This window comes from Micrasema longulum, unplaced genomic scaffold (assembly GCF_059751315.1).
Source record: "Micrasema longulum isolate JH-2025_06_02 unplaced genomic scaffold, ASM5975131v1 h1tg001106l, whole genome shotgun sequence".
NCBI classification, from domain to species: Eukaryota; Metazoa; Arthropoda; class Insecta; order Trichoptera; family Brachycentridae; genus Micrasema; species Micrasema longulum.
The window spans coordinates 158,810-176,708 of NW_028278294.1; the positions used below are offsets into that span (position 1 = coordinate 158,810).

Consider the following 17,899-nt stretch of genomic DNA (forward strand, 5'->3'; position numbering starts at 1 on the left):
ATACCTTAAATAAGTGAATATGGAAGTCAAGGCATTTACAGGGCTTATGACCTGTCATTGGCTGGTTTAAGTGGCCACTTTACACACTGTGTAATATTCACCATTTTGCCTATGTTTGACCATCCATATTTCTTAAATTCTTCCATTTGTTGATTTATTTTTTAGGTATTCTCCATCCCTGTTGTAATTTGTTAATCTTAATGTCCCCCGAGGGGGTGAAATCCAGTCTTTTGTCAACGAACATTTGGACAAACTCAAATATTGTAACAAACGAAATAGTTTAACAGTCCAATCCTTTCTCTTTCGGTGATCAATTTCGTCCAGGATTCTGGAGATATTTCATACAGTCATATAACAGTATTCTTAATCCACCTGGACACGAACATAGCAAAAAATCTCAATATTATTCGTGTAAATTTTATTTAATAATACCAGTAAAATTTATTATTTCATAAAAAAATATTACTGGGCGAAAACGCCAAACGCCTAACTTTGAATTATGGCTAACAGAATATGTCTGGAACTTATTTTTATTGCTAATTTGTCTATTTATTTATTCGACACCACAAAAATCCGGGCGGCCCAAATACAGTGTTGAACAATAGCACAGAACACACAGGCTTGAGAAAAAAATCACGTTTAATATTTGATAAGCGTCTTAGCCATTACACCGCGGAGGCCGCCAAAATTCGATAAAAAGTTTTGATTCAAAAAAATCTTAGCCTTTAAATGCAAAATGCATATTATTTTCATTGAAATACAATTAAAAAATTGACTCAATTTTATTATTTTTTTAGTAAGTACATAAATATATATTCAGTGAAATTAAACCAAATCGATCCAGCGCTTTTTTTAATTGCAGTTTGCCCAACAATGTTTAATACGTCTTTACAAAAATTTGCGTGTCCCTAAATTATATAATTTTTTGTATATTATGTTATGTAAATAAATAAAGACACACCGAGAGTGGAAAAAATGTTCTATTGTTCTAAAATACTTCAATTTTTTAATTCTGAGGCCATTTTCTAAAAGTCGTAAATAGGTTGTGGTAGAAAAAAGGAAACAGTTGTGGAAGAGCGGGGTTCGAATATTTGTTTGTTCTGCAAGTCCACGACACCACCACGGGACTGCGTGATTTTGTATTCCGAAGATGCAAATTTTATTACGGACTTATCGAGCGCCGTATTTGCGTGTAGGACTATATTTTTTACAAGCTCCATGAAAATGATATTAAGTTAGAAAGGGAGAAACCCTATTCGCGGGAACGGGAGATTAATATTCAGGACACGATTATGGACACGGACCGCTGGTGGTGACGAGAATGGTAATGGCTGCGCACTAGGGTGGGCCGTGATCGATTATTTTTATTTTATTTTACAAACTTATAGCCGTAAAAAGATGTCTTGGGATCTAAAATGACACTTTTTTTTTTTTTTTTTATTCGCCTCCACTCGTTTGCGAGTGATTTTGGAAATGACACTTAGACATAAATTTAAAAAAAATATGTTTACACATTTTTAGGTTCCGCGAGTCACTTATAATTTGTTAAATTAGGGCAAAAAGCACCCTCTTAATACTTCTAACTCATAAAGTGTCCATGTGGCTCGATTGAGTAATCATTTCATTTAACTAACTAACTAACTAACCATCACGCCATTTCCCCAGAGGGGTAGGCAGAGAAGATAGAACGCCACACCACTCTGTCCTGGCACACTTCCTTTGCTTCCTTCACATTCATACATCTTCTCATGCACGCACGTCGATTATTCCGACTTTTCACATGACCACTTTCAAGAATTTGTTGTACTTGATCATGCCATGTCTTTCTCGGCCTTCCTCGACTTCTACAACCAGACACATTCGCATCATGAATCTTTTTAGCCGTTCTTTCATCATTCATTCGCTCCACATGACCGAACCATCGCAAAAGACCTTTCTTAATTTTGTCGATAATGCTTAACTCAGCCTTGCATTCTGCTCTAATTTCGACATTAGGGCACCTATCATACATTATTTTTCCGCACATTCGCCTGGATCGCATTTCAACAGCATTCAGTCTACTTTCGTCCCTTTTTTTCCAACTCCATGCTTCGCTTCCATACATAAGGTTGGTACCAGAACTCTATTATGAACTGCTAATTTAGCCTCTTGCGATAGACACTTATTTGCTACGACAGACTTTAAGGCACCATTAACTCTGTTACCGGCACTAACCCTCCTTTCAATATCCTTGTCCATATTTCCATCTCTAGTAAACATACTACCCAGATATACAAATTCTTCGACCTGTTTCAAACTATCTCCATTTACTACAATCTTACATTCAGTCATAGTTACATTTCTTCTATCATTTCATTTCATTTTTTTTTTTGCACGACAACAGGCCAGGAGACCCAATTACAGTTGTGAATTACATCACAGATCACCCGGGCTTGAGAAAAATCACATTTATTTTTTTTTGTTTTCTCACCGGGAATCGAACCCGGAACCTTTCGTGCGGGAATCAAGCGTCTTGACCACTACACCACGGAGGCCGCCAATGTCATGTCCCATCCGCTTTCAAATATGTTACTACAGTATCTATGTCTAAATCAAGTCTAAGATTCTGGAAAAGAATGCGGGAAGAAGAATAGGGAAGCAGAATTACCATTAATTCCAGAAAATTAAAACGATATGAAGAGGCAGAATGATAAAACTGATTTGGATGGTGTCGTGCAAAAATGTATCAAGCCACAAAATCGAAAAAAATGCGTTAGTGGCAGAATTATGATCCAAAAGTGATATTCTTGCTTTGAAAAAACAGTTTGATGAGTTTAAACTTACTGAGTCTCTGTAATACCTTGCGTGATAACCAAAAACCACGCAACTGGAGTAAAAATTATCCAGTTGCGTAGTTTTTAACGTATTGTTTCAAATTAAGATCAATATGTGGCAAACATGATAACAATATTGCAAAAATGTGGTAAAAGACGCTTCTTTGACAAAATTGTCGACAAGTTTTGTTTATTACAAACGGCAACCAACTTTTTGTAATTTCGGTATTCATATTGGAAGAAGGCCTCCTGCATGTCATAATGGAGGGGATGACCGAGGGGACAAATTCTAGGGGATGCCCACGCCGAGAGTACCTGGAGGACCTATTAGAGGACGTGCGCTGCTCATCATATGTTGACTTTAAAAGAGCCGCACAAGACAGGGAGGAATGGAGGAGAAGAATGAATGTAATTGCTGCCAGCCAATCCCAGGATTGAGACCAGAGAAGAGAAGATTGGAAGTAAATCCCAAGGTATTTTTAACGTCTGGTTTAAAACACGAAGCTTTTACTTCAATTTTATTTTATTTTTTACGCAAAGTTTATGATTGAATTCCAAAGCTGTATATAATAATTTTCAAATATAAAATTCTTTTTGCAAATGCCGAACTCTGCTCTACTTACCAACAGTGGTGCATTTAGTGTAAAAATCCATTTTTTTAAATGTATCAAATATCTGTTGAAATTATTTAGAGCATTAATAAAAATCCATTAAAAATAAGTTAATATGTATAAATTAAGAAATTGTAAGGAAATTAATGAATTTGGTATCCATTAAAAATAAGTGTTGTTTGTAAACGTTAAAATACAAACTTTTTAATATACTAAAAAACAATCGTGTCGTTTTCAACATTATTTTATTTTTATAAAATTTCTATGGCCTTGCGGAACCTAAGATAATTGAGACGTGATATTACTATTTATTTTTTAGTATGCAATTTAGTATGAAGTTATTAGTATGCAATTTTTCATTGCTGCGCATAATCTTCGTATGATTATTTTTTTCATACTACAGCGGTCCAGCCTACTGCTCGCTCAGCTCCCAGGCAGTGCGCGGTGTGGAGACAAAACTTATGGAAATCTCTTTAATCATTTATAGATATTACGGCACATTTAACCCTTAGATGCCTAGATCACAATGTGCTGCACGGAGCACTGAGGCACGTTTGAAGCATCGACAAAAACTTAGATTAATTCATCTGAAGAGTATCGAACTGGATGAAAAATGTTTTATTTAACCAATGGGCAAAAAACTCAACACACTATTCGTCCCTACATCATTTGTGTATTGAGAAGGTAGTGATATTTATTTACACGCAAATAATAATAATACGTAAATACTTATAAACATACAAAGTACGAGCCTAATAGAGCGGGTATTATTAAAATACGTAATTTAAAAAATCACAAATATTAGGGAAAACGTATTTTCTTGACCAAAAATATTTGTTGCCAAATTATTTTAGGGATAATTTAGAGATTACATTAAATTTAATTATGCTTAGTAAACATAAACCCTCGAGCATTTAGGTCTGGTGGTACATTGGACACATGGACAGTGTAATTTGAGCAACACAAGCAAAAAATATATATGCTTGTATATATTCGGGTAAGCTCCGGAAAACAAGTTTAGTGTAAGATCAGTAATATTTATAAGCGCATAAAACTACGCGCGTCAATTGGGAATATATTTATTACAGACCGAAGTTTTAGTTTCGGTTCCGGCCAGTTTCAGACAAAAATTGTATCGACCGAAACCTGCAGTCAGGATGGGTCGGATTACTTAGGCTGTTCTCGGGTGCATATAATGGCTCGTGACTTCGAAGTCACGTGTTACGTTTCATGTTGAAAATAAAATATTAAAATTACACAACTTAGAAATCTTAGAATTTAAAAAACCGATTCATAATAAGAAAAAAAATATTAATAAACAATATTTCTTTTAGTCTACTCCGGTCTAGCTTCGAAATAATCATATCAAATTACCATTCTTTTAGGGGAAAAAAGACTTGATTTATTGGCTCAGCGTGTAGTATTTAGTAAACATGATCAAAATAAAATAGGAAAGAATTCATTAGTTACATAAACCGTGACGAAGAAGTTTGTTTACTCTTGAAACCGGTCGGTGGAAAAAAGAAATAAATAATAAATTAGTTTTATGTTTGTAAGTGAAAATTCTTGATGGAAGTTCATTGTAATTTATTATGGAAATAATTTTAAAATAAGGGGTTAAAAACAAAGGCATTTTATTTATTTTATTATAATAAATAACCACAAAGTTAGTGCTTCAAATATAAAATTTATATTTACTCATTCAATTTATGACTTTTATTAAACGATAAAAACGCCTAATTGTGGGCTTTTTAAGTTTTTTAAATTTATTTATTTAAAACTTCAAGTACAAAGAATAAGTACTTTGGCGGACTTACTGCTTAAAGCAATATCTTCCAGCCAACAACAAACAGACTAGTCATAAGAAAAGTTGGTCAAAAATTTGGACTAAAAAACATAAATATATATCAAAAGATACATACATAGAATAAAAATAATCTAATCATTTAAAACTAACAGCTGTTTTTTAATTGCGAGATAAGGTCTGTACACGTTAACTTTTTTTTTAAAAGTACATTGTGTTATACATATTAAATGATGAGGAATGTGGAATCAGATAATGAGTTTGGAAGGAGGGAGGAAGAGGAACCAAAAAAAAAAGGGGGACAAAATTTAAAAAAAAAATAAAAAAAACAGTAAAACTTATTTAAATAAGTTTCGGTTTCGGCTGAAAATCTTTTTTCGGTCGGTCACTAATATTTCTGTTAAAAAATATGGGAAAACATAGCAAACATTTTTGTCCGTAGGATTGCAGTTGTAGGCTACGAGATAATGTCGAACAACTAGAAGTGCGACGTGCTTGACCTATAAATTATCGGATACTAAGATTCTGCTGTTATGGCTACGGTTATTTTGATCTTATTTATTATCATAATGACTTATAAGTAACACTAGGCAATTTAGCCCCGAAGGGGCATAGCTGGTGTAAACCAGCTTTAAAATCCCGGACTCTTGGAATGAAATAAAAATTATTATTATTATGGATAATTTACAGAGCGAGATTTTCTAAATATAATACCTCAAGGGCGCCTTACAAAGTAATTCTATAAATAAATTAGATTAATTTTAACTTTTCAAATTTGTAAGTTAAGTAAAACATTTTACTTAGTTATTACGTCACGCTACGGATTTATTCAAATGATTAAGAGAACAAGTGAGTGTTAAGTTTTTTCTGAAACATCACTTCATTCTCACAGTTTCGTATTTCTGCTGGGAGAGCATTCCACGACATAGGGCCAGCGATTGCAAATGCTCGTTCACCGAATTTAGTGCGCTGTTTGCGTAGAGGTATAATAACTTTTCCTCTCGCCGTAGATGTAGCTGATCTAAGCGTAATACATCTGTCAGCTAGTTCATCCGGAAATATAACTACAAAACACTGAGCTATCCATAAAAATACCTGCACACTCTTTGCAATAGATGGCTCAATTTTGTTGTCATTCTTCGTGAGAGCTTTGAAAGATTTCATTGAAAGCATTTTGTAAACCCAAGACAAAATGCTGAGATCAATTGCTACAAATGACATACACATTCACAGATTAAAAATTTTAACAGTCATTTTCATCAGCACAAATGTGTGAAGAAATATTTTATTGGGCGGCATGTTTATACCGATTACATACTCTAATTAATACTCATCAAGTCAGAATATAATATAGGATATATCAGGTGTCCCAAAAGAAAGTTTCTTTTTTAAATAGGGACTAAATAAAAGAGAGACATCCATCAAAAAAACCTTTATCAATTATTAAAATACACATTTTAAGAAACCACTTTGTAAAGACAATGTCATCTAAATGTAACCTTTCAATCTCATAGCACTCATCTTAACGAACATCAGAATTTCTTAGGGTGGTTCGGTACGCAGTTTCTGTAATGGCTGCAATTTCGTGTCAAATATTTACTTTTAACTGCACCAAAGAACCCGGTTTATTGACACAAAATTTCGATTTAGATAACCTAAGAAAAAGTTCATGGGGGCTAAACTAGGACTGCGTTGAGAACAAATTTATGTCACCTTTCCTGAAGATCAATTTACGAGGGAAAATTTCACGAACTCATGGCAGAGACGTGTTGGGAGTGTGTGACGTTGCTCCGTCCTGCTGAAAACACGTTCTTCGATTATAACGAGCAAAGTTATGCAGTTCAGGTACTAAGAAATTGTCCAACATTTCCACATAATGATGATCGAGGCACATTCAAAGCACTCGTTCGCTAACCGACGGAAAAGTCCAGATTGTCACAAAAGGACTGATTCACACTTTCCACTCTTTTTTTACCGATACGTAAATGTATAACAAAGGAATACCGAAAATCTCAACCCATCATTTATTATATTAATGGATATTTTTTTTTTTTTTTTTTGCACCACAACAGACCAGGAGGCCCAATTACAGTGGTGAATTACATTACAGAACAACCAGGCTTGAGAAAAATCACATTTTTAATTTTTGTGTTCTCACCGGGAATCGAACCCGGAACCTTCCGGGCGTGAGTCAAGCGTCTTGACCACTACACCACGGAGGCCGCCCTTCGCCTTTACACACTTCGTGCTGACCTTGGTTGCCCAGACTTTACATCCATTGTTGAATCGGGTTCTTCAAACTTCTGAACCCATTTCCTGATGAGGAAAACACTTGGCGCCTCTATGATGTTACGCAAACCACGATGACTGCAGAACTTTCTCCTGTACTGTAGAGTCGCCGAATCATTGTTTTTGTAAAAATTCTCGCACACGAACGGACGGGCTGCTCCCGAGAAATGCTCCATGGTCACTAAATTCCTAAAGACGGGGCGGGGGCTATCGATTGACATAAGCCCCGCGCCTATCGTTGCATTTACGCAGATAGCCAATGAAACGAAAACTTTATTTTGGGACAGCCTGTAGTTAGCAGTAACACGGAATGTGGGAATAATGCACCAGTGAAATGCGAGTATGGAAAATGTGGAGAAGATATTACATGCTGTATGCTGTCAATAGTGAACTGTCAACCGCAGTAGTTGGTACAAAGGAAGACCTTGCCGTCTAAGAATACACAGAACTTAGACAAAGAGGCACGGCTATCAAAAAGACTAGTGACAACTAGTATTGGGATAAGTATTATTTACCATCGTGAATAGCATTATTTTTTAGTTATTTATTTATTCATATAAATATACATATTACAAAAAATCGTAAATATAAAATCAATAAAAAAAAAATTATAATAATATAAATAAATTTAAAAACCATTTAGAATTCTAGAAAAAACAGATAAACAGATATCTGTTCACATAAATAACTACAGCTTGCTTTCTAACTTCCAATCAGCTTATAGAAAATTCAAAATCAGATATAGCTCTAGCAAATAAGTCTGGAAAACTAGCGATACTTGTTCTCCTTGACATGAGTGCTTCATTTGATACAATTAATCATAGTTTTCTTATTGAAAGATTAGAGGTAACTTTTGGAATTTCTGGGCTCACTAAGGCATGGATCTTATTTTTCAGAGCAAACGCAATTAGTTCAAGTTGCAGATAAAAAGTCTTGATTTACCCTTCTTAAATATTGCGTCACACAAAGTGCCGTGCTTGGTCCTATGCTCTTCACACTGTTCATCAACGATGTGTCCAAAATTATTCAATCATTCGGGTTACTTTCTCACTGTTATGCGGGTGATCAATAAATATATTTTTACTGCTCTCCTCAAGATATAAACTATTTGAAAAATCGCGTGTTTCAAGGCATACAAACCGTCAATAACTGGGTGCTATCAAACAGACTCAAACTCAATCCATCTAAAACTGAGCTTCTGTTGACAGCGACAAAAAAGTGACAGCACCTTTTAGACCGGACTTCAATTTCAATCACAGGTTGTGATCTTACCCCTAGTATAAATGTTAAAATACTAGATGTTCATTTAAATTCAGATATTTCTCTTCATTCTCAGGTCAATAAAACGGTAAGTGCTGGTTTCTTCCATCTCCGACAAATCAAATCCGTACGAAAGAATATTCTTATAGACGCAACTAAAGCTCTTGTGAATGCTTATGTCGTTTCGCGTCTAGATTACTGTACTATACGCAAATATCCCAAAATACCAAACTGATAAACTTCCTGTTTTCAATGCAGCAGCAAGGCTTATTACGGGAGTAAAAAACTATTCTCACATTTCGCAACATCTTCGAGATATGCACTGGTTAAAAAGCACATAGAGAATAAAATACAAGCTTTGCTGGACAGTATTCAAATCCCTTCATGAAATGGCTCCAAGATACCTATCGGACTTTTGTATAGGGTAAAATACATGTCAAAGAAAATCTACTCTTAGATCAGCATTTAATTCAGGCAGAGGAAAACTTATCAAAATCTGGCGTTGCCCGTTTGAGCAGCACCAGATTTACAATGTGTTAACATTCTGTTTACAATGTTCGCAGATCGTGCTTTTGGCGATGCCGGGCCTTCTGCCTGGAACCAATTACATCCACCTTTGTATATATACTCTAAGGTAATTTTACTAGGTTCAGGTATATGTAAAGGAACATGAATCTCAATAAATAAATATTAAGTAAGTTCTTAATGTATTTTATTTATTCATTTGGTCTACCAACAATGAATAATAATATTAAATAAGCAGAAATATCCACATAAATAAAGATATTGCATATTTTTCATCAAGTACATAAAATTTTGAATGGAAAAACAATACAACATGTGCTGAATTAGTTTGACAATGTGAGTGATTAAAATTAATTATTGTTCGAATTAATTAATTAATAAAAAAATGAATTTTCATACTTTTTTAAACCTAAGCAATCTGATGTCAAAAATGTCAATCTTTGTGTTTTTATTTCAAAAATACTTTTGAGTATGTTCAAACCGTTGTAGATAAGTACAGTCTATTGAAATCTTTAATAAACCTTTGCTTATGTGTGCGTAACCGAACGTTTACAAATAAAATATTATAGTGTGCCTACTATCTCAAACGAAATTTATATGTTTATTTGGTTGACCGTCGGGCATTAATATTAAATGTTAGCCTATGTTAATATTATAAACATAGGTTGGGGAGGAAACGCGGTCTGACTTTTCTTCATACAGACGTATATATTTTCTCTCTAAATTATGGTAGTAAAGCAATATTTTTTTTTACACCATGGATATTTACCATTAGCGTGCTTCTTCGTTCTGTTTTTCGATATATTGTTTCTTATGGGAGCTAGGACCATCCAAAAAACCATTAAAGGCACGAGACCTCGATTTTGACTATTTTAGCTAGGCATAATCAATCCGACGCGACGTTGTTCTTTTTTGAACAGTATCTAGAAGGCATCTCCGAGAGGGACAGAAAAATAATGTTCAAATACCTATTCATCAAACTGCTCTGCCACCGCATTTATAAACGCACTGCACATATATGCAGTGACTTGAGAAAGAAAATCAAGGTTTAGGCACCTACTGGGCAATGCGAACACACGTTGTGTAGGTAATATGAACTATATTGCATATACCGTCAAACGTGACAATTTTGCCCAGTTTTAACAAACTTTTACAATATCATAATTTTTTTGTATAGGACTACTCCTATCCATTTTGTTGAATAGTGATACTAATTATTCTGAGCATTTTTACGAGTACAAAACGTTAGCTTTTCTTTTATTTATGCAATTTTAGAAGACAAAACATGCTGGGCAAAATTATCTCCACTTGTTGACAATTTTGCCCACTTGGTAATTAACTGTTATTTTTGGTTTTATCATCCTTATCATACGGTTTATTACTACTTTTTGGGCGAAAAAAACTGTTTATGTTTAAACAATAGCATCATTGAGGCCTCACCATTATAAAATCAATGAAAAAAACCGGTGGGCAAAATTGTCGACTATTTCCTCAATTTTTCTATACAATGTGGATTTGTGGGCCAGGGTTAGCACAAAATTGGATTTTTAACAAAACCAAAGGAGTTTATCTCTAATCCATTTAATTTGTTCGTGTTTGACTATGCATAAGCCATTTTTTTTTTTCTTACTTTAAAACTTGATTTTGTTAAGGATTTCGGCAGTGGGCAAAATTTTCATGGCTGGGCAAAATTGTCATGTTCGCCGGTACATATATTTGAACACCAATACTGATGGTATAATTGAGAATCTCAGATAGAAATATGTTTTTTAACGTTTTCATTAGTTACATAAATTGAATAATTTATTCTCTAAGATCGATTCTAAACATGCACCTCAATAGAATATTTAAGTGAAACAACAAATAATTTCATAAATCCATAACAATAACCACCCATTTGTTTCCATGCCGATCATGTTTGATCAATCATTCATTGTTTTAGACTAAAAATGATTTAATACGTATTTACGAAGAATTGCGTGTTTTAACATAAATCAATAATAATTATTTGACAGTCGTGAGTAAATGACCTGAATATTTAATTATGTTTTGTGACAATTAAATACAAAATGTCACCACTCAAACACGATAGTTTCCATGTGAAAAATGCAAGCTTCAAAATGTTCCGAACTGTAAACACAACACGCAAAATGGCGGCAATCATTTGCAGTGGTATGTCGTAAACAAACGTCACGGTGACATCCAAAACGTCAATAAAAAGATGAACTAACATTGAAACGAAATTTTACACAATTAACTAAATCAAATTAACGTATTTGAATTACTCACGTAGTTTAATCTTCATCATAATTGGCTCCTTTGAACAATTCCACTTGCGCAAATATTCGGTTGATGCTGGATGATCACAATTTTACAGTCTTTGAAACCGAACCGGACGTTGAGACGAATTTTCAGTAAATAGCGCAGATTTTCAAAAACTGTGACAGTTTCGAATGTTATCTGAATAACTGTTTTGAAAATTTTGACAACAAAAACAAAAGTGACACAACGGGCTTCAACTGACAAACGTGACGCGGTTACCGGGAACTGTCAAAACAAACAGTCTCTAACCGATTAACACGATGAAAATGAAGAACACCTCATTAAGTTTAAATTTCAAACGCAAGGAATCACAATGTATTCACATAAAGCAACATACAGATTTTCTTTTTTTATAAATTGGCGGTTGCAAAACATTAAACGCAAGATGACAGCCGTAACAACCGCTCTCAAATTAGATACGGAGCATGCGCAATAGACGACAAAATGTCAATTTGAATTCACGGTAAACAGTGTTTTAGCGACATCTGTAAAGTAAAATTACAAACATTTGATAGTAAAAGGTACTATATAATCTGTGAGTAAAAGTTCAAAGATTACTTGGTTAGATCATTTTTTTTAATCTGTGGCATAAATTACTTAGATTATGATGTACAGCGTACGTACCTAATTTGTATACACGTACTATTTTATTTTTTTGTCAATTTTATTTAAAAGTTAATATTTGTTTAATATAGGTACACACTATACCTACTTGCATTAAAAAAAAACTCATCAATGTCATTGATATTGTATGCATACACTATATAGATGTAGTACTAAGCTCCCATCTTGTGTTCCATTCAACTTAGGTTCTGGAACTTAACTTGCATTCAGTAAATATGAAGCAGCGTAAAAAAGCGCGAATAAAACTTTGAATTCACAGTAAACTGGCATAGACTTTTTTTACTCTACCATGCGTTTTCCAAGGCAATATTGATGCAATAATGTTCATTTTTCGGAATATAATTTCTAACTATCTTTCTACGAAGCATCATCTCTATTTAATTATACTTTAGTGATCAATGGCAGCCACTTAAACTATTTGGCAAGTTTATACTATTTTGATGAATTTACTGCAATAGAAACAAAATATACTCTCCACCTAAACATGTTTTGGTTTGTAAATATACCCCTTCTCAAACCTGTTTTCATAATTCTATAAATAATATCAATGTAGTTTATAAATGCAAGATATTTTGAAAATCAGAATCCAAAATTTACATGTTTAAACAGGTCAAAAAAAATTGTGCAGGTGTCAACAAAATATTCTTATTTAGTTGTAACTAAAGCAATTGTAATTTTTTGAGAAAATATTTTAATTTATAATAAATAAGTTAAATAATTTTTCTATTGAAACAACATGAGCAAGTCAGGTGCTCTCGGCAATTAATAGAATCCAGCGGATTCCAATTCTAAATTAGTTGGTTTTGTTTTCTGTAATTCAAAGTATATAACACCATCATCATTATAATTCCATCTCCGCTTCCTAGTTAGAGCATATGGTGTCCACAAAGAAAGAGCTTCCAGGCATCTCTGCCGACAGCCAGCTCCTATTAATTCTCCCAAGTCAGGTTCGCACCCCGTAGTTCTGACATAAACTGCCGACGAACAGTCAGCAGCGGACGTCGAGAATCTGATGGCTTGTAAAGTAGGCAAGCATGATTAAGGCTCTCAGAAGGCATCCGTAGTACAGAGCCCAGCTAACCATATCACTTGATGACAGTTGTTACCGGAGTTTGATGCCTCCAATCTCCTTCTCATTTGATTTTTTTCTCTAATTTATTTGTTTGTTGCGCGCCAATCTTGGTTTGCATTTTGCTATACATTTTATTGATGAAACAAAATAAATACAAAAGTGATAGTTTATATCATTTTTATTTATTAAAAAAAAGGAATTATTAAAAAACGCTTATTTTATTGTATTGCTGAACCTTTGTGACTGCTAAATTATCCATCTGTAAAAAAAATACAAATTACTTAGTTGAGTTGCCAACTGATAAATAAAGGGTCTATTGCTGATGCCAGAGATAATAAACCCAGAGTTTGCCACTGGCACGGATGTATTAGTGCCAGGTTTGCATACAGACTCGTTTAGGTAATTGTTTGAATATATATAAACAAGAAATGTTTGGTTAGAAGCTCATAAGTTCAGAATTGGTTTTTTGTTGTTTTTTGGCAAATGCTGGAAAAAAACTAATAATTTTGTAAAAACCATAGTGTTGTAAATAATTAATTAACATCCGCAACTTACTCATTCAAAAAATAATAATACACACAAATGTTTATTGCTAAAGACACATGGGATTGTACATTATTTATAAGTTTCAAATAGCTTTTCAGCCCCATTAACTTTGTAGACTTATGGCTCAGAGGTCAGAGGTTCAAACCCTGCTCTTTCAGAGGTTCAAACACAACTTGAGTCCTATTTTCAAGTATAGTTATTTCTGATTACAGTACTCTCTTACTAATCCACCACCCCTAAAATCGGGCAAGTGTCCAATGAATGAAAACAACAGATTATATATTTATTTGTTATATATACGGCCTAAGCCAATTACAACAGTTGTATGAAGAAACATATTATGTACAAGAAACTGAACAAAAAGAACATAAAACTATGTAGCAAAGACAAACAAGGACAATTAAATAATGGTATACAATATATTCATAAACACAATAAACATATAAGAGAAATCTTAGCTCGAAGGAGCTAAACCATGCCAATCCAACTTCATTCCACACTGTTTTAGTGGCGAAGAGATCTAGGAAACGCCGGAAGAAAATAATATGTTAAATGTTATAGTGCAAAATACGTCAAATTGAACAAGATATGATGACAGTAGTGTTGTGATAAATAGTTAGTTTTTTTTTTCTTCTTTTTTTTTTCTTAATGAAATATTTACGTTCTTATGATTTACCCGAAAATTGAAATTTTGGGGTCATTTTCGAGGAGTTGTAAATACTCACTATTAAAAAACGGGAATTAAGTTGGGGTAGAGTGGAATTTCGAACCTCGGACCGCTGATCCATGAATCCGCAACACTAGTCACGAGACCACAAACCAATCAATAAGTTGAAAATATATTTCAAGAAATATAGGAAGGCATTCTAAATTTTTTCTCAGATTTTTTTTCTGAAAACAGTTTGCACTTACATATTGCCGTGATCGTAGAAAATGACAAATGTGCACAAAATGCGACATTGACTTTTTTCTTACATTCGATCTTGAAAAGGTTATAGATAGGCAGTAAATTCCAGGTTTGAAAAAAAAATTATTTATAACTAACCTAAGTCCGCCTGTGGTGTAGTGGTCAGCGCATTAACTTATCATGAAAGAGGTCTCAGGTTCAATCTTGACTATATTGTGAAATTTTCGCTTGTAATCGATAATTGTATATTTAGTTCGGAGTGATACTACGTTTATTAGTACGTCACAGCAAACTATTGAATTTGACATTATAAATATTGCTAAATCAGAAAGCTTAATTTGGGGCTTTCAACTATACAAATAATGGTGAATAATAGTAGCTGTCAGATAATTGTACACCTTAATAAAAGAAAACTACTAGAATATGCTCTAAGATTGCAGCATTTCCTAATACAATTACTGGAAAAGCTTTTACTGGATATAATAATATTTACAACAACTAAATCAATAACACCCGCCCAACATGGATTTGTTTAAAATAAATCGACACTAACTAATTTATTACTATATCAAAATACTATATCTGATGCACCATCCAATAAACCCCAAATCGATTCTATTTACACAGATTTTAGCAAGGCTTTCGACAAAGTAAACCGTAAAATCCTAATTAACTAATTAGAACGATCTGGAATTAAAGGTAATTTGCTAAATTGGTTTAAAACATACTTATTCGATAGAAACCTGTCAGTGGAAATAAATGATACATTACCATATACATTTAAATCAGTTAGTGGAGTACCTTAAGGCTCACATCTTGGTCCAGTGTTGTTTTTAATATTCATAAATTATGTAATTGATATATTTGATAATGTACATGTTCTCATATTTGCAGATGATGTGAAAATATTTAAAGAGATAAAAAATATTAACGATTGTAATATTTTGTCCCATAATTTGTCCGAATTAAACATCTGGTGCCAACAAAATAAATTGCAACTCAATATAAGCGAATGTCAAGCTATTAGATTCTATAAAATAAAAATCCTATTCTATTTAATTTTATGTTAAATCAAATTAAAATTACTGATCTTTCTACCTCTGATCTGGGTGGTTTGTTCGATTTGAAATTATTATTTAAAGAGCACATTATTAAAATATCTAACAAAGCTTTATAATTATTAGGATTTGTACTTAGAACCAGAAAAGATTTTAATAATATAAATACTTTAAAATATCTTTACACATCTCTAGTTAGGAGCCAACTGGATTATAATTATCCAATAGGGTCACCTTATCAAATCACTTTCTCCAAGTCTATTGAGAGAATTCAAAATAAGTTTCTTAAATATATTAATTTTAAGATGGGTTTTCCTGGTAATCAATTGAATTATGACCAAATTCTAGACTCCCTAAAATTAACTAAATTGCAAGAACGAAGAACATCGACCAATCTTACGACTTTATATAAAATAATAAAACCAATGTTTGACACCCTTGATCTACTGAAGTTGATTTCGTTCTATGTACCACCTAGGTTAAGCAGAACATCAACAATATTTTACTGTCTAAATTCTCGAACGATAGCTCAATATAACTCACCTATTTTTAGATTACAGAATACCGGGAATTAATACGCATCATATTTTGATATATTTAGTATATCTCTGCCTAACTAAAAAAATAAAGTAACGAACATATTTTTATCAAAAAGAGCAAATCAACTTGAGGAGATCGGATTAGAATAGTTATAATTTGATTGATTAAAGTATTTTGTTATTTTATCGAAAACTTATTATAAATGTAATTACTTTAAATATGTATGTATTTCTAGTAATTTATTATGTGTATAGTATATTAATATATCATACTCGACTTTTTTTTTCAAGCACTCTTTAAACCACAAATATGTAAATGGCAGAAATGACGTTTATAATAAATAAATATTTATTTGAAAATTCATATATTTTTTTTGTACATAATGATATTTGTACATCGGCTGGCTTATTGCCAAATGGGAATTTCTTCCAACCAACCAATGTATAAGCACTGGAGCCTTGTTTTAAACTATTTTGAAATAACACTATGGAATTTTTTTTTTGGAAGATTAATTTAACAATTCATAATAGTCATAATTATACTAATGTATTTTTCGGACCATCACATGCACTTTTTTTTTTAGTCGATAATTAATAAATTTAATTTGTGTGATAATAATACTATCCTTAACAATATTATTTGACTCTGTGTTTTGGAAACACGTGTGAACATAGGTGCATACTACAAGATGAGCAAAAAAAATGAATAAGTTGACTTATGTGATTATTGCTCCCGCCCATAGATATATGATAGTGAATAATCTTTATTACATTTTTTTAAAGTATTTTGAGGACATGTTATATTTAGAAAAAAATTAAGATACAATAGTTAACAATTACATTTGTTTGATATTCCGAATTCATTTTTATACAAGGAAACCAACCAATCCAGCTTTGTTAATTTTTTAAATAGATTTTTTTTTATATGGTACTGTGCAGAACGTAGCATTGCCAACTCTACTGATTTTTCGGTAGATCTACCGATTTTGGGATCAATCTACCGATCTATTGAGTTCGATGGCAATTGTATTGACAAAATAATAAATACTTTAATAGACAACAGCATATTTCTTATCATGAAGAAATCCGGTTAATGTGTAGCATTGCAAAGATATTTTTAATATTATTTAGAAAAACAAGAAGTCATGTAGTTACCTTCAATTTTGTTTGTTGGAATTAGCATTTATATAGTGGTATAAAACTACTAATAAAAACAGCGATATTCCCAATACATTGGAGAAGACTGCCAATTGCATGTCGGTAATCATTTTGAACTAAAAACAAAACGTGCAAATATTAATTATTAATTTTGAAATATAGCATTAAAATACATACTATGAAGAAAGTTTAAAATCGTGGTTTACTTGCCTGGAAACTAGTGTAATTTGAATATTATATTCGTCTGGACAAACGACTAAAATTGACACACCGCCTAAGCACGCAAATGACTTTTCTTGACAGCCGGCGTTCTGAAGTCCACGTCAACCGAATTCATAATTTTTCTAAGCATTTCTATATTATTGTCAATG

At 32.8% G+C, this 17,899-nt stretch overlaps 2 protein-coding genes across 2 annotated transcripts in view; both read right to left on the minus strand.

Annotated features, from left to right (window-relative positions):
* Positions 1 to 12,042, minus strand: part of LOC148277014 (uncharacterized) — a 168,764-nt gene extending 156,722 nt beyond the window's left edge. The window contains exon 1 of the mRNA XM_088233446.1: positions 11,592 to 12,042. Within this exon, the coding sequence (XP_088089572.1) occupies positions 11,592 to 11,610 (19 nt within the window). The 5' untranslated portion in view covers positions 11,611 to 12,042. The remainder of the gene's footprint in view (positions 1 to 11,591) is intronic.
* Positions 12,043 to 13,483: 1,441 nt separating this feature from the next.
* Positions 13,484 to 17,861, minus strand: LOC148277017 (dolichyl-diphosphooligosaccharide--protein glycosyltransferase subunit 4). The gene is made up of 3 exons (XM_088233442.1): positions 17,739 to 17,861; positions 17,526 to 17,644; positions 13,484 to 13,579 (listed from the first exon to the last, which is right to left on the minus strand). Exon 2 carries the CDS (start codon positions 17,636 to 17,638, stop codon positions 17,528 to 17,530), a length of 111 nt encoding a protein of 36 aa, XP_088089568.1. The 5' UTR covers positions 17,639 to 17,644; positions 17,739 to 17,861; the 3' UTR covers positions 13,484 to 13,579; positions 17,526 to 17,527.
* Between the last annotated feature and the right edge of the window lie 38 nt (positions 17,862 to 17,899).